Source organism: Squalius cephalus (genome assembly GCF_949319135.1).
Source record: "Squalius cephalus genome assembly, chromosome: 11".
In the NCBI taxonomy this organism is placed as follows: Eukaryota; Metazoa; Chordata; class Actinopteri; order Cypriniformes; family Leuciscidae; genus Squalius; species Squalius cephalus.
The window spans coordinates 6,062,659-6,083,978 of record NC_137132.1 but is presented as its reverse complement, the minus strand read 5'-3'; the positions used below and the strand labels follow the sequence as shown (position 1 = coordinate 6,083,978).

Genomic DNA, 21,320 nt, shown 5'->3' with positions numbered 1-21,320 from the left:
TGTTTGTTTGTTTACTATGGGGTCATAACCAATCTTATGAAGTGACATGAAGAACTGTTAGAGGCTCTTTTAAGAACTTATGAGGCGGGTTCTTGCAGTACCAAAAAAGGCTCTTTATGACACATAAACAAGGTTATTCAAGAAACCTTTCTGTGAAAGGTTCTTTTCACTGTGAACCCCCCCCCCCCCCCCCCCTTTTTTTTTGTACTTTTATTTTTAAGGGTGTGCAGTGTCTCAGAACAAGATAAAAAAAAAAAAAGCAGAGCCGAGATGAGATGAGAAATTCACAAAATATAATCGTAATAACCTCGTCTGATTCTGAAATGTTGCCATAGCATGTAGCTACTACACGTTCAACAGCTCAACCAGCTCACCAGAACTTGTTTTCAACATTTTATTAATCATATGCATTGTAAATTGATAAGTCATGATCTCAAGAGACATATCCAAAAACTGATTAGGATTTGGGGGTTTGTTCAAATTTGGGATGATGGATTGGAAATAATATTGTCCAGGATAAAGAATAAACATTATAATATTAAACATTAGAAAGTTCAAACATCTTTATCCAAGCTGAACTATGAGGTGACACCATAGGCTTAATTTGCGGGTGGGATGGGTGGGACATGTCCCCACCACTTTTTGCTAAAGTCGATATTGTCCCTACCACTTTTGAAACATCTCGCGGCACGAATGTACCAATACAAACAAATAAATAAATAAAACATCTGCAGAGCATTCATTTAGTTCGTTTGTTAAATAATAGGTGATCTAGCGCTGAAATGTGTTGTTTCTGAAATCAAGTGATCAAAGTGCTCATTGCCGCTGCGATCAGTGGCGCGGAGACTGTGTTCTCTTGGCTCACGCACAGTCTTCACTCGGACGCGCGCTTCAATCCGTTGTGGAGACTCTATTCGTTCCGGTGAAATTACAAAACAAAATGTACACAAACATGTCCTTGCCTGATATACAACCACTGATAAACATAATCGGTTTTGATGAGAGAATAAAAACCTATACGAGTGCGGATTAGAACCCAGAACCTCTGACACACTTGGCAAAAGTTCTGCCACAGGACCAAATCGAGCTTAAAAAAGTTTGGTTCTCTATGTAGGCTATTTATTCACGGGAAAATTCTCACTAACAACATATATTAGACCTCATTAAACAACAAATTAAACCCAATGTTAATGTAGGGGAGCGCGGGGTTGTAACACAATTGTTTTAAATACTTCCACACATGCCAGCATGACGAACCTTGGTGTATTTACTAGTTTCCATATCAACACTATATAGAGAAAAAATTGCGCCAAAATGATTATTTTTTTGGAAGATATCCATAGACATTTATTAAACCATAGCAAAAGTAAATTTCTTACTTAAGATAATTTTTCATATCTATTTTTTGTATTTATTTAAAATTAGATGAATCTGATATTATTTTAATCTCCAATATGTTATTTAACAGTTGAGATAGTTCTTTAATGCTTTGCTAACTAGCAGAAGACACTAGCAGGGTTTAAACCCCAGTTGTGCAGGTGGGGCATGTTGTCACACTGCGTTACAATGTGCCCCTATTAGAAATATGCTATTATATTCTATAGTTTTATTAATTCTATTGAGAAAACACGAGAAAAAGGTGATTAAAGACTGAGAGTCAATGTTCTAATTATTAATATGTTTTGAACTATGTTGTATAGCTGTGTTTCCCTGTGTTCGTAAAACTCCAAAATGAGTATATATTTAATTATTAAAAAATGCCATTATTTTATATGAAGAAGTTAATAATTGTATTTTATTTAGAAAATATTTTAGTTTGTCTTGTATATTTTTTTTATTAGATCAGATAACATTTTAAGCAGTCATATGGTCATGTTACTGTACCCCACCTGTGGGGCATGTTGTCACATTTCACTTCCATTCTTTCGGGGTATATCAAGAAAAAAGTATATACTGTATTAATAAAACAAAACCACATAATTGTACTAAACATGTGGGAAATTAATGTGGGAAAAAATAAATACTCTGAACCATAAGTAGATTTACACAAACCGAGAAAGTCAAAAAGTGTTACTTTGTGCCCCGCTCTCCCCTACTATTTAAATTGATTGCTGGACATTGTAATGTTATTGTACATGCATCTGATTTATGATTTAGCATTGCGTTAACAACTAAATGCTTATAGATCAATAAAATCCCAGTGGGCAATTTATGTTGAAAAAACATCAAATTGATGTCAAAATCAATCCATGACATTGGTTTGATGTTAAATGAATGTCAGTATTGACCTGCATACATAAACCAATTTCAGTGTGGGTATTCATTTTCTCTTTTCACCTAATTACCACTGGAAGGCATTGCCTTTCAAACTGACCTTAAAATGTTATGCAGTATCTTGATCAAGTCTTGACTAACTTTTGACATCAAATATCAAGGTGCCCACTGCCACTGGGATGTTAATTTAATATCTATATATCCCATGTGTGGGTAAATTGCTAGGAATATCCAATAGATGGCAGCAATACGCTAAAGAGTTTTCTTTACAAATGGAGGTTGCCAAGTCCGCGGTTTTACCGATGGTTTTGCTTAGCAATTTCGCTAGTTCTGGCAACCCTAACAAATCCAAAGGAACAACAAACCTGGAACAAACGAAAGAGCAGAAGAATGAAGCGCGAGACACGAGTGCTGTAAATCTGACCAGTTCAAGCTAAAACTGACGCCAGATGCCGTTTATTTACAGTCTGGATGTGAGAGATGTTCCCAGTTTGTAGAGTTTGGCATTATTCTGCTCCAGAATTGATGTAAGTACTACGATATAAAACGTAACACGTGCTCTGGTTTAGTATTGTCTATAAAACCATACAAAAAGACCCTGTATTCTAACATCTAATAGATATGTTTCAATGTAATTTAAGTATTTTATAAATTCACTAAGTTCTTTTCAAATTTGCTAGATCTGGTCCTGTGGGCGACGGTATGATCACAACTCACACAACAGTTCACCAATAAATACTGGGAATATTCCCATCATCCTACAAGAGAAGGACAAACTCCAGGAGAAATCTGTGTGACTGTTAAAGATGGAGTTTATTAAAGAGGAGATTGAAGACATGACTTATCCAGAACCATCAGGAATAAAACATGAAGATACTGAGGAGCAAATAGGTTGGTGTCCATTCTTGATTCTTCATTATTTAAGCTTGGTAACATTCTTCTTCTTCTTCTTTCGTTTTTTTGGCGCATTGCATTCTCAGTGCATAGCGCCACCTACCTTTGCTGTTATGCAGTCATGATTTCTTATGGTCAGTTTTACCTTTTTTCCTTTTTTTCTTTTCTTTTTCTTTTTCTTTTTTCATTCTCACTTGCCTCTTCCTCACATCCTTATATATAATTATTTGATGCTCCATCTCATTCCATCTCCCATATCCGATCTGGCGCTGCGTGTTCAGCTCCTCCAGACCGGCCTATGAAATCTGGAATAGACCAAAGCATATTTATATTAAATCCTTTCACTTAAACCTGTAGTATATATGTATTCTATTAACATTCTGTATCCTACTCTATCTCTATTAAAATCATAACCTGACAAATATGCCAAATCCTTATTAACCTTCCCTCTTTCGTTTAAATATGACATCAACTCCTTCCTTTCCTCATCAAACCTTTTACAATCGTATATCACATGTTCTACTGTTTCTTTCTCCCCACAATTCTCACATAAACCAGTCTCATGAACTCCAATTATAAAAAGTGATGCGTTAAGTCTTGTGTCCAAGTCTCATCCTAGTCATTATAACCTCTTCTTTCCTATTTCTACCATTTATACATTTCTTACCTACCATTTTTTTAATATTATATAAATGCCGCCCCTTATTATCTGTATTCCAGTTTTCCTGCCACTCTTTAATAATATTTTCCTTAATAATAGATTTGATTTCGCATTTACTTAATGAAACATTAAAATCTATTTCTTCCCTTTTTAAAGCATTTTTTGCTAATTCATCAGCAGATTCATTACCAGCTACTCCTGTATGCGCTGGCACCCAGCAGAATCCAACTTCTATTCCTATCCTTTGTATTCTCCATAATAATGAAAATATTTCACACATCAAATCTTCTCTAGCAGTACAATAAGTAAACAGTGATGTTAAGACAGAAGAAGAGTCAGAGCATATGACTACTCTGTCCGGTTTTACCTCCTCTACCCATGTTAATCCTATTATAATAGCGACCATTTCCACAGTATATATTGACAATTTAGATGTTAATCGTTTAGATATTGATATTTTAAACTCTGGAATATACACTCCTATTCCTGTAATCCCTGTTCTTGGATCTTTAGATCCATCAGTATAGATGTGCATACTTGCATAGAATCTTTCCTGTATGTATTTATTAACTTGGTACTTAATCATACCCATTTCCTCCCATTCCCGTTTCTTATCTAATATTCCTAAATCAATTTTAACCCAATTTTAACCCATTTAAATAACCCATTCCGAAATAATCCATTTCGGAACCTCTCCCCATACAGGTGACACACTACATTCCATATTAGCAATCTGATATTTCTCTGCTAACTGATTTATCTTCCATCCATATCCTCTCTCGTTACTTAAGTATTCCCAACAATTATTTAAAACATCTTTAGCTATACTTTCTCCAGTGTAACTCTTTAAAGATGTCCAAAATACCAAAGACAATTTAACTCTCCGTAATTTCAATGGCATTTCATTTGCTTCTACTAATGCTTGGTAACATTTTCCCCCCAGCAGTCATTTAAACTGATTTAGTGGCTGGAAAACAATGCACAATGTACCTTGAATAATAGCAATTGTCATTAACATTTTGATTACATTAAAGCGTAACTCTCGCCAAAATGCAACCTAGGTTCTTTTTTGTTAATCTACCCGAGGCAAACTTTCGTTTAAAAGCATAATTAGGATGGAAACGTCACTTTTAAGTTTGACCGTATTTTCGTTTTCGGTCAAATTGCCTTTTGAATGAGGGTGCTACAGAGATGTGTATAGTAACGAAGTAGAACTACTTCACTACTGTACAAGTACTAAAAGGCTGTATCTGTACTTTACTAGACAGGGCTCCAGACTAACTTTTCCACTGGTTGCACTGGTGCTACCAACTTTCTCAGTTGGTCGCACCAGCATATGATTTGGTCGCGCCTTTTTTTTTTTTTTGCTACATGCCCATGGGATTAATCAATGCATGCTGATGAATAGTGGTCATAATCTGCATACCCTAGTTTTGCACTGATGTAAAAAGACTGACAGTGACACAAGACCTCATGTTAGCAAAATGTTTCAATCTTTTAACTCTCAAAAAAACTATTAAAAAAACATGTATGTTCTTTAATGTTTGATTATAATTTCACTGTCTTCACATAGGGATGAGAATTGATAAGATTTTATCAATAATAATGCCACTGACGATTCTGATTATCGATCCGATTCTTTAACGATTCTCTTATTGATTCTTGATAGCATTGTGTGGAAAAATGTAGTCATATGCTTTTCAAAAAAACAAGTGGTTTTATTTATTTTAAAGCTTAAGCTTGAGTAAGCAAACTGTACTTTTTATGTAATTTATGTAATAAATAGAACCTTATTGTAAATTGTTACTGATTAGTTATACACCGATTCAGACGTCTCCTGAGTTCAGTGTTGGAAAGATCAGTTGTTTTAACCATTCATTAAAATTAATCGGTTCAAAGGAGTCATTAGTTCACGAATTGGACGTGTCATGCGCGCTGTGTGATTATTCCAGCAGTTAGGAAGTCAGTTACGTGTCGATATATTTTGATTAATATGTGCGAGGGAGAAAGAGCAAGACAGCGCTTAGTTTGGAGACGGTGAAGTCTTGTTTACACTTTCGCCTAGCTCCGAAGCGAGAGAGTGCGCGGGCGACCGGGTCTCTCTATCTCTTTGCTCGTTCTTTCAGTTAAACATGCGCCCTGTCACAAGCGCAGCAGTTCATCTGCATTACTCACCGATCAAATAAGAAATTTGGCGGGTCAAAAATTCACTTTGGCGGGTGCTAAAACAAGTTCAATGCAGGAAAATTCATGCGTGAATTTAACTGAGTATACATGACCATGCACTCGCACAAATGTGAGCACATAAAATTTTAGGCTTTAAAGGCTTTAAAGCGTATCATAGATGACAGGAAGTGCTGTCTACGTTAGTGGTAACTTAACGCATGGTAGAAAATCTGAGAATCCCATAAAATAAGTGTTTGAATCCTTTCTCTTTTCTTATACAGTGCTATGCATAAGTTTAGACACCCATGCTAAATTTAAACTTAATGCCTTAATTAAAAAAATTAGGAAAAATCCAACCTTTAAGGACACAAATTTTCTTTGTGAATGAATAATGTATCGTAAATAAATAAATGTCCTTCCTTAAAATACAGGGTGCATAAGTCTGGACATCCCTATGTTAAATTCCCATAGAGGCAGGCAGATTTTTATTTTTAAAGGCCAGTTACTTCATGGATCCAGGATACTATGCATCCTGATAAAGTTCCCTTGGCCTTTGGAATTAAAATAGCCCCATCATCACATAGCCTTCACCATACCTAGAGATTGGCATGGTTTTATTTCAGTTAGCCTAATAGCTGGTTTGATTTCAATCAACCAATCTCTAGGTGATGCATAGTATCCTGGATCCATGAAGTAACTGGCCTTTAAAAATAAAAATCTGCCTGCCTCTATGGGAATTTAACATAGGGGTGTCCAGACTTATGCACCCTGTATTTTAAGGAAGAACATTTATTTTTTTACGATACATAATTCATTCACAAAGAAAATTGGTGTCCTTAAAGGTTGGATTTTTCCTAATTTTTTTAATTAAGGCATTAAGTTCAATTTCCAAAAGATGATTTTTTATTCCTCTTTTTAGTCAACTTTAGCATGGGTGTCTAAACTTATGCATAGCACTGTATTATTAGAGTTTAAGAGATATATAGTCATATTCTGATTATTGTTTAGTTTATGTTTGGTAATGTATATTAGTGCTTAAAAAGGAATGTGTATGCATATGTTTCTTCTATTCATTTGTATTTTGTTTCTCTCTTTATAGAAACCACACTTACATTCAGAATAAACAGAATAAGAACTGTCTATCAGCTCTTTATTTCGTACTCTGGAATATTTGGCCTTAAGTGGTGTTCTGGGCGACACACCTGAGTGAACCCGGTGATATACACAGAATTAGCACCCAGACTGAGCGTATACCCATTATCTCCACTACACTTAGTGTTTTAAAAATAGCAATTTTTGATGCTATCATAGTCGTGCCCCTATAGCACCCTCATTCAAAAGGCAATTTGACCGAAAACGAAAATACGGTCAAACTTAAAAGTGACATTTCCATCCTAATTATGCTTTTAAACAAAAGTTTGCCTCGGGTAGATTAACAAAAAGACCCTAGGTTGCATTTTGGCAAGAGTTGCGCTTTAAAGGTATGGTTCACTTTGAAATTAAATTTTGGTATGTTTTAGCTTACCTCAAGGGCATCCAAGATGTAGGTGTCTTTTTTTCCGCAGTAGTTTCAATTTTGATGTTTTTAGGTCAAACCGTTCTTGTCTGACAGTCATATCATGCAGGTCTATGGTCACCCCCTCAAAGAGCATGCACAGAGTCCAAATTAAAACAATTCCCCATCGTCCAAATTAAACAATTCCCCATCGTAAGTACACATTGATGGCCTAAGACACGAAACGAGCGGTTTGTGTGAGAAAACGAACAGTATTTATATCGTTTTTACTAGTGGTCGACCGATATTGGTTTTTTGATGGCCGATGCCGATGTCGATATCTTAGATAGCAGGGTGGCCGATGGCCGATATAAAGCCGATATTTTTATATATATTTATTTTGATCAATATTTAATAAATTATAAATAAATTATAAAAAAAATTTTTAAATAAACATGCTACTTTAGATGGCAACTTCTTAAATTTGTATTTTTCACAAAGTAATTGTTTAGAAATATATGAATATGTGAATAAAAAGAATGTAAACACTGTAACAGGGCACTCAGTAATTTTGTGCTGGTAATCATATTTTTTCAAATAAAGACAAGGTAACGCTAATTTTACATACCGTCACTTGCAGACAGTAATGCACACTTCACAAGATATCACAGCTGGATTCAATTAAATCTGCAAGGTTTGTGAAATTAAATGTTTATTAGATATTCAGAGATTTGTTTAAATGACGTAGATGCGCATTTGCTGAATGTTGACGGCAAATGAGAAAGTATTTTAGCCTGATTGTTTGCCTTTTCTGTTACAAATAATATAAAAGCAAACGCTTTACTTTACTTACTTCGCATAAGTTACCATTTACTTTCTTTATTTACCAGTTCTGTCTAACAAAGTATTAGATATGACTGACAGAGATCGTAAATTAATGAAGACGGAGAATGTGAGTGAGCGCTGTTTGATCTGAGGAGCTGCCGTTGCCGTTCTCTTCTGGTGCTGGTGTTCTCAGCGCCGCCCGTCAAAATAAAAGTCCGGAGCGCCATCAAAATAAAAGTCCCGCTTCCAACATATCGGCCAATCAGAAAAACTTATCGGCCGATGCCGATATTTCAAAAATGGCAAATATCGGCCGATATATTGGCCTTGGCGATATATCGGTCGACCACTAGTTTTTACTTCTTATAACACCACCACGTCCAAGTGATCTGAGGGCGCGAGCGCATCCTGGTGTGTGTCGTGTGCGCAGACTGGTGCATAGATATATACACTAGATGTCGCCTTGGCTACCGCAGTTCATTGGAACGAATGTCTTTAATGCGACATCTAGTGTATATATCTATGCACCAGTCAGCGTACACGTCACACAGCAGGAAGCGCCCGCGCCCTCAGATCACTTGGACGTGGTTGTGTTATAAGAGGTAAAAACGATATAAATACTGTTCATTTTCTCACACAAACCGCTCGTTTCGTGTCTTAGGCCATCAATGTACTTACGATGGGGAACTGTTTTAATTTGGACTCTGTGGATGCTCTTTGAGACAGTGACCACAGACCTGCATTAAATGACTGACAGACAAGAACGGTTTTGACCTAAAAATATCAAAATTGAAACTACTGCGGAAAAAAAGACACCTACATCTTGGATGCCCTTGAGGTAAGCTAAAACATACCAAAATTTAATTTCAAAGTGAACTATCCCTTTAATAAGCAAATGACAGAGGTATCCTTTGCCACAACAAATATCTGGTACATTATACAGATGCTGATCTCTTTTGCTTTCTGTAAATAAATCAGGGTCACATGAATTTTCACATTTGTTCTCCATGAACCGATTCTGACTTAATATGTTTATTTCAGACCAGATGGAAACGATGGAGCAAAAACACAAACTGGATGAAGTGGATGAAAAACATTGTAACTTAAAAATTCAACGAAAAAAAGTAAAAAAGCTGCACGTCTGCTCTCAGTGTGGAAAGAGTTACACATATATATCTGGACTCAAAAAACATCTGTGTTTTCCCTCTGGAGAGAAACCATTTAACTGTGATCAGTGTGGTAAAGAGTTCATTTCACCATCACATCTAAAAAAACACCTGAAACTTCATTCAGGTCAGAAGCCTCACTTGTGTTCTCTCTGTGGAAAGAGTTTTTCAAGACTGGATCATTGTAAACGGCACCAGAAAACACATAATGAAGTGAAAGATCATGTGTGTTGTGACTGTGGGAAGAGCTTTACTAAAGCTGACTATCTGAAACTGCACCAAAGAATTCATACTGGAGAAAAACCTTACAAGTGCTCATATTGTGACAAGAGTTTCACACAGTCTACATCTCTGAAATTACATGAGCGAGGTCATACTGGAGAGAAGCCGTACAAATGTACTCAGTGTGAGAAGAGTTTTAAAAATAAATTTGTTCTCGATAATCATCTGCGTGTTCACACTGGAGAAAAGCCATTTAACTGTGATCATTGTGGTAAAAGTTTTAATGTATCCACGAGTTTAAAAAAACACCTGAAAAAACATACAAATGAGAAGCCTTATGTGTGTTCTTTTTGTGGAAAGAGTTTTACATGGCTGACCTCTCTTAAACTGCACCAGAAAATACACACCGGTGAGAGAGATCATGTGTGTTGTGACTGTGGGAAGAGCTTTATAACAGCATTTAGTCTGAAACTGCACCAAAGAATTCATACTGGAGAAAAACCTTGCAAGTGCTCATATTGTGACAGGAGTTTCACTCACTCTTGGTCTCTGAAAGTACATGAGCGAGTTCATACTGGAGAAAGACCTTACAAGTGCTCAATTTGTAACAAGAGCTTCGCTCATTCTGGATACCTGAAAGTGCATAATAAGCGAGTTCATACTGGAGAGTAGCGCTGTACTCAGTGTGGAGAGATCTTTCTGTTTTCATCAAGCCTTCTTATTCATATACAAAAATATCATGATGTGTTGTAAGTTTAATAACTTTAATTTTCATTGTAAATATACAATTTAGTTTAGTTTTTGAATTTGTTGAAATGCTCTGAGAACTATAAGGACTTATAAGTTGAAGGTTCGCCAGTTAAAGGGATAGTTCTCCCAAAATTAAAATTCTGTCAGTAATTACTCTCCCTCATGTTGTTCCAACCCCGTAAGACTTTCGTCGGAACAGAAATGAAGATATTTTTGATTCAATCTGAGAGCTGGCTCACTCCTTCTAAGCTGCTAGGTAACTGATATGCCATCCCAGAAAAGTTAGTAAAGACATTGTTAAAATAGTCCTAGTGATTACAGTGGCTCAACCTTAAAGGAACACGCCAACTTTTGGGGACTTTAGCTTATTCACCGTCTCCCCCAGAGTTAGATAAGTTCATACATACCCTTTTCATCTCCGTGCGTGCCGTAACTCTGTCTGACGCACCCACCGCTAGCCTAGCTTAGCACAAAGACTGGAGGTAAATGGCTCCAGCTAGTGTACTGCTCCCAATAAGTGACAAAATAACGCCAACATTTTCCTATTTACATGTTGTGATTTGTGTAGTCACAGCGTGTACAAATAACAAGGTCACATGAGACACAGCCATCTTCTAACCATATACATACTGGGAACTATATTCTCAGAAGGCGAAGCACTGCTACTTCTGCGGAGTGATTTACTCCAACTCTGAGCGAACTCTACTCCTCACCACGGGACTTCTCAGGCGCTGCGAGCAAATCACTCCCCTAAGTAGCAGTGCTTCGACCTTCTGAGAATATAGTTCCCAGTATCTATATGGTTAGAAGATGTCTGTGTCTCATGTGACCTTGTTATTCGTACACGCTGTGACTATACAAATCACAACATGTAAATAGGAAAATGTTGGTGTTATTTTGTCACTTATTGGGAGCAGTACACTAGCTGGAGCCATTTACCTCCAGTCTTTGTGCTAAGCTAGGCTAGCGGTGGGTGCGTCAGACAGAGTTACGGCACGCACGGACATGAAAAGGGTATGTATGGACTTATCTAACTCTGGGGGATATGGTGAATAAGCTAAAGTCCCAAAAAGTCGGCGTGTTCCTTTAAGTTTATCAAGCGTAGGCTCACTAATGGATTACGCTGGTCATGTGTATCACACACAAGTTTTGAATTACCTAGCAGCCTATGAAGGAGTGAGACAGCTCTCAGATTTTGTCAAAAATATCTTCATTTGTGTTCCGAAGATGAACGAAAGTCTTACGGGGTTGGAACAACATGAGGGAGAGTAATTACTGACAGAATTTTCATTTTTGGGTGAACTATCCCTCTCTTACAGCAAAAGTAAAGTCATTTGTAGGCTTTTTTGCATATTTTGTTTGGCTGGATATTGTCTAGAATATGTTAATGTAGGCTAATTCTGATTGTACAAGAGAAATAATATGATATACATCTTGTCTTGATTGAGCTATGATTGATTGAGACTGAATTTAGTTTCAAACACAATACAGTGAATTGTGTTTACACAGTAAATAAGTTTGAGATGTACTGTATTATTAAAATAATCCCAGACAGAATGATCAGGTCTTGTATCATACAAGTATGAACAATGAAGCACCAAACCTTCAGTTCGCCAGATTTGGTGGATGTAGTTAGAAAATAATAGAAACTGTAAAATATTAAACAATAAACAAACTGAGAAATAAAATGATTGTTTTCTTTCTTTACATGATTTAAAAGATTCCAGTAAAACAGCTGCAGTAAATTGTAAAGACTGTACAAATCAAATATAACTAAAACTGATAAAAAGTTTTAAACTGTGACTTCTACACTATTTTACACTAGCCTACATTAAAAGTATTAAATAAACGTAATATCTACACATATTGACTGTATATGAGAAATGTTTGCAGAATGTTTTCGCCGGATGCCGTATATTTCCAGTCTGGATGTGAGCGATGTTTCATCCAGAATAAAACATGAAGATACTGAGGAACAAACAGATTGGTGTCTATTCTTGATTCTTCATTGTTTATTGCTGTGGAAACTGATATCCGTATCACTGATAGATGATACAGAAATGCATCTAAATGGTCATAATCATGTATAGAAGTTGTCAAACACATTTTAATTGTTGAGCTAAACTTTGCCACATCAAAGATCTGATACTTGAAAATCACACAGACGGATTCCTGATCTCTTGTTTTCTGCTAAGTTCAAATCTAATTTTTTCAACTGGCCTAATTTAATTTCAGTTTATTTGATCAGTTGTGGAAACATTCTGTTCACATGGGCTCAATCAGAAATAACATGCTGAGCCAATGGAAAAATGTAGTTTACCAAACCTGTTACTGGTCCAATTAAACATTTTAAATTGTAGCAACAATTTTTATTTCTCACTGTCCCAAAAGAAAAATGTATTGAAAAAAGCCCAAATACATTAAGCAAAATACAGAACAGAGACAACAGGGTTGACATTTTATCACATTACTTTATTGACAAATCAATTCCAACACAGGATATTTGGTAAAAATAACTTATTTTAAATAAGGGGAAAACACTGAATACATTCAAAAAGCTAGCTGCCCTTTGACATATATATATATACTTACTGTTGAAGTCAATGGCGACTGTCAACTGTTTGGTTACTGACATTCTTCAAAATATATTATTTTGTGTTCAGCAGAAGAAAGAAACTCGTTTGGAACAATTTGAATGTTATATGACAACATTTTCATTTTTGGGTGAACTGTCCCTTTAATACTACTGTTTTCATTTGGAGTGGACTGTTTATTGTAGAGTCTGTTTCTACTGGCTTCACATTTTAAAATTGTGCAATTTGCCTGATTTATAAAATGTCCTGTTTAATGCCTTGTATTTATTAATATGCTTTCATCTGGCACAATGTATAAAGGCAATAAACATTTAGATCTTATTCCTGGATTTTCTTCGTATGTTTATTTACTATGGGGTCATAAAGAATCTTATAAAGTGACATTAAGAACTATATCCCATGTGTGGGTAAATTGTTAGGAATATCCAATAGATGGCAGCAATACGCTAAAGAGATTTCAGGTTTGCTTTACAAATGGAGGTTGCCAAGTCCGCGGTTTTACCGATGGTTTTGCTTAGCAATTTCGCTAGTTCTGGCAACCCTAACAAATCCAAAGGAACAACAAACCTGGAACAAACGAAAGAGCAGAAGAATGAAGCGCGAGACACGAGTGCTGTAAATCTGACCAGTTCAAGCTAAAACTGACAGATGCCGTTTATTTACAGTCTGGATGTGAGAGATGTTCCCAATTTGTAGAGTTTGGCATTAATCCGCTCCAGAATTGATGTAAGTACTACGATATAAAACGTAACACATGCTCTGGTTTAGTATTGTCTAAAACCATACAAAAAGTCCCTGTATTCTAATCTAATAGATATGTTTCAATGTAATTTAAGTATTTTCTATAAATTCACAATTTTTTTTCCACATTTGCCAGATCTGGTCCTGTGGGCGACGGTATGATCACAACTCACACAACAATTCACCAATAAATACTGGTAATATTCCCATCATCCTACAAGAGAAGGACAAACTCCAGGAGTATCAGCTGAAATCTGTGTGACTGTTAAAGATGGAGTTTATTAAAGAGGAGATTGAAGAAATTACTGATCCAGAACCATCAGGAATAAAACATGAAGATACTGAGGAACAAATAGGTTGGTGTACATTCTTGATTCTTCATTATTTAAGCTTGGTGACATTTTCCCCCTATCAGTAATTTAAACTGATTTAGTGGCTGGAAAATAATGCACAATGTAAGTGTGATAAATAATGTCTAAATGATCTGAACCTTGAATAATAGCAATTGTCATTAACATTTTGATTGCATTAATAAGCAAATGACAGAGGTATCCTTTGCAACAACAAATATCTGGTACATTATACAGATGCTGATCTCTAAAGCTTTCTGCTAATAAATCAGGTTTACATGAATTTTCACATTTATTCTCCATAAACTGATTCTGACCTAATATGTTTATTTCAGACCAGATGGAAACGATGGAGCAAAGACACAAACTGAATGAAGTGGATGAAAAACATTGTAACTTAAAAACTCAACGAAAAAAAGCCAAAAAGCTGCACGTCTGCTCTCAGTGTGGAAAAGATTTTTGTTCATCATCAAATCTAAAACAACATCTGATAGTTCATTCAGATGAGAGGCCTTATGTGTGTTCTCTCTGTGGAAAGAGTTTTACACGGCTGGATCATTGTAAACAGCATCAGAAAACACACACTGAAGTGAGAGATCATGTGTGTTGTGACTGTGGGAAGAGCTTTACTAGAGCTGAATATCTGAAACAGCATCAACGAATTCATACTGGAGAAAAACCATTTAACTGTGATCATTGTGGTAAAGGTTTTTACGTATCCTCAAATTTAAAAGAACACCTGAAAAAACATACAAATGAGAGGCATTATGTGTGTTCTTTTTGTGGAAAGAGTTTTACATGGCTGAACTCTCTTAAACAGCACCAGAAAATACACACCGGTGAGAGAGATCATGTGTGTTGTGACTGTGGGAAGAGCTTTATTAGAGCATCTAGTCTGAGACTGCATCAAAGAATTCATACTGGAGAAAAACCTTGCAAGTGCTCATACTGTGACAAGAGTTTCAATCACTCTTGGTCTCTGAGAGTACATGAGCGAGTTCATACTGGAGAAAGACCTTACAAGTGCTCATATTGTGACAAGAGCTTCGCTCAGTCTGCACACCTGAAAGAACATAACAAGCGACTTCATACTGGAGAGAAGCGCTGTACTCAGTGTGGAGAGATCTTTTTGTCTTCATCATTTCTTCTTATTCATATACAAAAATATCATGATACGTTGTAACTTTTTCATTGTAAAGACACAATTTCTGTCAGGACCACTACCTTCAGAATACGATTGACAATAAGCATACAGTTTGGATTGGCGGTATGGTACCGTTCTGGGCAAGAACTCCCTGAGCCTAGCATGGATAAGAGCAGGGAGAGCAGCGATAACCCCCCTTGGGGTAAACAGAACAGAACCAACATGAAAGTTTGCAAATATATTTAATTCAAGATTTTAAAGTACAACATAATCGAGAATTACTCTGATTCAAGGGGAATCAGAATGCCAAATCCTGACTGGGATGGAGGAGGGTAATTAGCTCCTGAGAAACGTGATAGCTGCTGATAATACTGAAGGAGCTTATATATGTATACGGTGATAGCCGTCATATTCCTATTGATAGATGTGGATCAGCTGAGGGTCAGCTGATGCGAGCTTGACTAACGTGACCTGCCAGAACTAATGCTATGCTTGATTTAGTTTAGCTTGTGAATTTGTTGAAATGCTCTGAGAACTATAAGGACTTATGAGTTGAAGGTTCACCAGTTAACAACTCTTACAGCAAAAGTAAAGTAATTAAAGGGATACTCCACTGTTTTTTCATATTAAACTATGTTATTCCCTTAACTAAGACTAGTTGATACATACCTCTCTCATCTCAGTGCGTGCACTCAATCCCTCTGGCGCGCGGCGACACTTTGAAAGCACTATAGCTTAGCCCAGTATATTCAATGGTATCTAACAGCAATGAATTTAGAAGTGACCAAACACATCAACGTTTTCCCTATTTAAAAACAGTTACACAAGTAGTTACACGACCAAGTATGGTGACAAAATAAAACGTGGCGCTTTTCTAAGCGGGTTAAAAAGGATAACTATAATGTATGGCGGAATAGCACTTTTGGGAGTACTTCGACTCGGCGCAGTAAAAAGTCACGTTTGGTCTATTGATAGAAGTGAGAGGAAGAGGATCAGGCGGGACTTTTTACTGTGCTGGGTCGAAGTACTCCCAAAAGTGCTATTCCGCCATACATTATAGTTATCCTTTTTAACCCGCTTAGCCACGTTTTATTTTGTGTCACCATACTTGGTCGTATAACTACTCGTGTAACTGTTTTTAAATAGGGAAAACGTTGATGTGTTTGGTCACTTCTAAATTCATTGCCGTTAGATACCATTGAATATAATGGGCTAAGCTATAGTGCTATCAAAGTGTCGCCGCGCGCCAGAGCGATTAAGTGCACACACTGAGATGAGAGAGGTATGCATCAACTCGTCTTAGTTAAGGGAATAACATAGTTTAATATGAAAAAACAGTGGAGTATCCCTTTAACATATTCTAGACACCACCCAGCCAAAAGAAATATGCAAATGATTGTACATGAGAAATAATATGATCTACATCTTGTTTTGATTGAGCTATGATTAACTGAGAATTAATTTAGTTTTAAAAGTTTTAAAATCTTATTTACTACACAATACTGTAGTAAATAAGTTTGAGATGTACAGTATTATTAACCCTCTGATGGTCTTTATTTATGTCTACACTCTGGGTTTTGGGGTCTCTAGAGACCCCAGAAAATAACATTTAATTTTGTAACAAGATAATAGTTTTTTTTTTTTACAAATGTAATTTTATTCTGTTTGTTAATGTTTTTACTCAACATTTGTGCAGTTTTTGGAGAATTTATGATATTTTTTAAATTTCTATAAATAAATTAATAAATAAATATTTAAATAGCCTTTTTACAAAAAAACAGCATTTGATGTAAAATTCACTTTATAAAAGACCCAGATTTCTAACTTTCATTCATGGGGATAACATGGATGATTTTAAATGGTTTAATGTAACATTTTTGCCCATTTTTTTGGAAAATGCAGTTTTAAAATAAAAAATAATAATTTTAACCACTAGATGGCTATAGAGCTCCAGTATATGCTATTTGCTATTAGACTACCTGAAAGATATCTTTTCACAAGTTGGATTCAGTTGGATTCATATCTAAATATTATAAAATCACAATTATAACAAAAACAAAATATTTTTGTCAAAGTTTAGCATTTTTTTGTACCAAAAAACCCCCCAGTTTTTCAATAATGTTACATTATGATTAGAATCAAACCTGAACAAAATGTTACAAAGAGAAATGTTGGAGTCTTAAGATTTTATCATTTATTTCAATCATTTATTTTTAATCTAATTCTAGATTCTAGACACACACAATTGCGTGTGTGTGTGTGTGTGTGTGTCTGAGAGATAAAGAGAGAGAGAGTGTGTGAGTACACATTGTCGATGTGCCAGTGTCACCACACCACTTTATATTTGAAGTGGTTTAGCATTTTGGATGATTTTATTTGACAAATTATAGCCTTACAAATGTTCCTGTGTGTGTATGTGTGTGTGTGTGTGTATGTGTGTGTGTGTGTGTGTGTGTGTGTGTGTGTGTGTGTGTGTGTGTGTGTGTGTGTGTTTACATTTTCAATGTGTCAGTGTCACCAATTTATTTTTGTGGTGGTACTGCATTTTGGATGATTTTATTTGACAAATTATAGCCTTACAAATGTTCCTGTGTGTGTGTGTGTGTGTGCGTGCGTGTGTGTGTGTGTGTGTGTGTGAGAGAGAGTGTGCGAGTACACATTGTCGGTGTCAGTGTCACCACTTTATATTTGTGTTGGTTCTGCATTTTGGATGATTTTATTTGACAAATTATAGCCTTACAAATGTGTGTGTGTGTGTGTGTGTGTGTGTGTGTGTGTGTGTGTGTGTGTCTGTGTGTGTGTGTGTGTGTGTGTGTGTGTGTGTGTGTGTGTGAGTACACATTGTCGATGTCAGTTTGACCACTTTATATTTGTGTTGGTTCTGCATTTTGGATGATTTTATTTGACAAATTATAGCCTTACAAATGTGTGTGTGTGTGTGTGTGTGTGTGTGTGTGTGTGTGTGTGTGTGTGTGTGTGTGTGTGTGTGTGTGCGTGTGTACATTTTCAATGTGTCAGTGTCACCAATTTATTTTTGTGGTGGTATTGCATTTTGGATGATTTTATTTTACAAATGATAAGAGAACAGTTTTTATAGTCTCAAAAATGTATTCCTCTATATGTGTGTGTGTGTGTGTGTATACACATGTGTTGTGAGCAATATAATTTAGCATTGTGGATGTTTTTTGCATTGGTGGAAGTGTGCCACTTTATTTGTGCCATTTCTGTCGATGTGTTCTGCGTTGTTTCTGATTTTGATGATGAATTTTGTCTATTTTGATTGCGGGGTCTCCAGAGACCCCGAAGACCACGAGTGTCACAATTTTTGTCACGCTAACATAAAAACAGATATCATTCCACTTTATTTATTTTTTTGTAGATCTAGAAAGTGTTGAGAGCCGTAGAAGGTTTCATACCATTTGGACAAAGGGAACATTTTTTTTTATTTGAGCAAAAGTCATTTGGGGTCCCAAAAGACCCCATAAACCATCAGAGGGTTAAAATAATCACAGACAGAATGATCAGGTCTTGTATCATTTAAATACATTGGAGTTCATATTTATCCTTCATTATTGAACAATGAAGTACCAAACCTTCAGTTCGCCAGATTTGGTGGATGTAGTTAGAAAATAATAGAAACTGTAAAATATTAAACAATAAACAAACTGAGAAATAAAATGATTGTTTTCTTTATTTACATGATTAAAAAGATTCCAGTAAAACAGCTGCAGTGAATTGTATGTATTCGATTTCCCAGATGTTGTGACAAGAAGTCGGTTCCTGTTCCACCTTCCACGCCAGACTCTATTATGTGTTCTTTTCATAATTGTAATTTAGGTACATGATTTTTAATTCCCTAGCTGTTTCATTTAATGGTCATGAGCCTGTTGACATTTTGCTGCTGTAATTCTTACAGTTAAAGGAACAGTTCGCTCAAAAATGAGTTTCTTTCTTCTGCTGAACACAAAAGAATATATCTGTAACCAGACAGTTGACGGTAGCCATTGACTTCTATAGTATTTTTTTCCTATTTTAGATGTCAATGGCTACCGTCAACTGTCCGGTTACAGACATTCTTCAAAATATCTTCTTTTGTGTTCAGCAGAAAAAAGAAACTCATACAGGTTTGGAACAACTTGAATGTAAGTATTTGACAACATTTGGGTGAATTGTCTCTTTAATACTACTGTTTTTATTTGGAGTCTACTGTTTATTGTAGAGTATGTTTCTAATGTTTTCTGTGGTGTACGTCACACGCATCACACACATGACCAGCGTCGGCCAATAGTGAGCCTATGTTTTTCTGACGTACAACACAGAAGCGCTGCGCTGTTACATTACGTGAACTCACTCAGGAGAAACACAGAAGAAAATGAATAGTTGAATAAAGTTGGATTATTGTTTTGTTTTTTTGCGCACAAAAAGTATTCTCATCGCTTGATAAATATATGGTTCAGCCACTGTAGTTACTATGGATTATTTTTAACATTGTCTTTACTCACTTTCTGGGCCGGCAAGTTTCGATCCCATAGAAGCCTATGGAGGAGTGATCCAGCTCTCAGATCTTAACATAGGCGTCGATTTCGGGGGGGACGGGGGGGACGTGTACCCACCAGTTTTCCTCATGAGTCATTTTGTACCCACCACTTTTAACTTCCGTCCATATTAATTTGACTTTTGGTTCGATTTTTTTGACAGTTTTCAGTGGTTGTGAGGAGCATGAGAGAGACATTTGGTAATCATTGTCTGACCCAACAAAAAAACATTATAATATTCGTTTTATTTTATTTTCCATGTTCGCATTTATGAGGGAAAAAAGTTTACGGTTACGGACGTAAAGCGGTCTGAAAGCGGCACTAAAAGACTGCTTTAAAACTTTCACAGACACCTCAAACAGAACAGCTGCCTTTCTTTAAAGTGAATTTCGTTTTGTATTAATTATATCTTAATTTTAATCAGTGTTTCATGAACCAATTGCCTGGATTTAATAGCCTATATAGCTAAAAAGTAAATATAGCAGAATCATACGGTGACGCATTGCTGCCACATATATTATTTTTTCACCTCAATTATGTCTAATAACGAAATCTTATGTCGTTTTAAAATAACGATGCATTTTAATTGTTTATTAATGAGCTAGTCTTTTCTAAATCAGTGTAGGCTGCCTGCATACATATCTCCACATCTCCGCTGTAATGTAGCCTAGATGCGCCTTTTATACGGACAGGATTACATAATCAGATGGTAGCTACCGTATTTGCTTTCGATTGGATTTTTTTTTCGTTGGTGGACATTTTTTTTATTAACTTTATTGTTATATTTCTCATGTCTGTGAGGCTTGTCTATACACTGTTTGTCAGTTCATTTTTGAGGCGCGGTCCATTTCACAGAGATCATGAAAGCGCGCCCTGTTCGTTTTCTTTTATTTTACAAAGGCACACCGTTTTATTGTTGTTGTAAGTTTACACAAGTAAACGTAGTTGCGACTGATGTATTATTATTTTCTGTATGACCAGAAATGGAGTATTTTAAGTTGTTTCAACTGTTGATAGGAAAATGCGAGTGATGGCACCGGCGCCTCTATCCATGTCATATAGTGCGCGCTCCACACTCCGCACAAACACTCGGATATGCGCTTCATAACAACAAACATTTAGGTTAACGTTAGAGCGAGCGGCCATGCCAGACGGATAATCATCTTCATGTTTAACTAATCAAATTCTGTTGCATTTTCTTGCGCCAGTTTGAAAAGGGCGTCTGAAACACTTAGCCTATAGCTACAGATAAACGCCAAACGCTGGTGTTTTTCTTTAAACAAATTCGTTTAGGCTTTAAAATAAATATTTTTTATGGGCTAATTAATGCCACAATAATTTGTTTATTTTATTGGCTAATTGTATTTTTTAATTTTTGTTTTGCATTGAATACCATTGAATATTTTCATCGAATGCATTGAATATTTGCTGTGCACCGCTATGCCATCCTCCCATAGAAAGACACGTTGAGAGCCACCTATTTTAAATAATAAAGGGTTTCTA

At 36.0% G+C, this 21,320-nt stretch overlaps 2 protein-coding genes across 4 annotated transcripts; both read left to right on the top strand.

Annotated features, from left to right (window-relative positions):
- The first annotated feature begins 2,582 nt into the window (after positions 1-2,582).
- LOC307166593 (uncharacterized protein) lies at positions 2,583-11,119 on the top strand. Of its 2 annotated transcripts, none has more exons than XM_079885052.1 (3): positions 2,583-2,801; positions 2,955-3,165; positions 9,357-11,119. In XM_079885052.1, exons 2-3 carry the CDS (start codon positions 3,081-3,083, stop codon positions 10,373-10,375), a joined length of 1,104 nt encoding a protein of 367 aa, XP_079741178.1. In that variant the 5' UTR covers positions 2,583-2,801; positions 2,955-3,080; the 3' UTR covers positions 10,376-11,119. The 2 variants fall into 2 exon arrangements, with proteins under 2 accessions (XP_079741178.1, XP_079741179.1); XM_079885053.1 differs by having other exon boundaries at positions 2,936-3,165.
- A 2,482-nt stretch (positions 11,120-13,601) lies between these two features.
- Positions 13,602-15,641, top strand: LOC307167666 (uncharacterized protein). 2 transcript variants are annotated; one of them, XM_079886920.1, is made up of 3 exons: positions 13,602-13,773; positions 13,925-14,144; positions 14,474-15,641. In XM_079886920.1, the coding sequence occupies exons 2-3, from the start codon at positions 14,060-14,062 to the stop codon at positions 15,319-15,321; spliced, it is 933 nt and encodes a 310-aa protein (XP_079743046.1). In that variant the 5' UTR covers positions 13,602-13,773; positions 13,925-14,059; the 3' UTR covers positions 15,322-15,641. The 2 variants fall into 2 exon arrangements, with proteins under 2 accessions (XP_079743046.1, XP_079743045.1); XM_079886919.1 differs by lacking the exon at positions 13,602-13,773 and having other exon boundaries at positions 13,911-14,144.
- Positions 15,642-21,320: the final 5,679 nt, after the last annotated feature.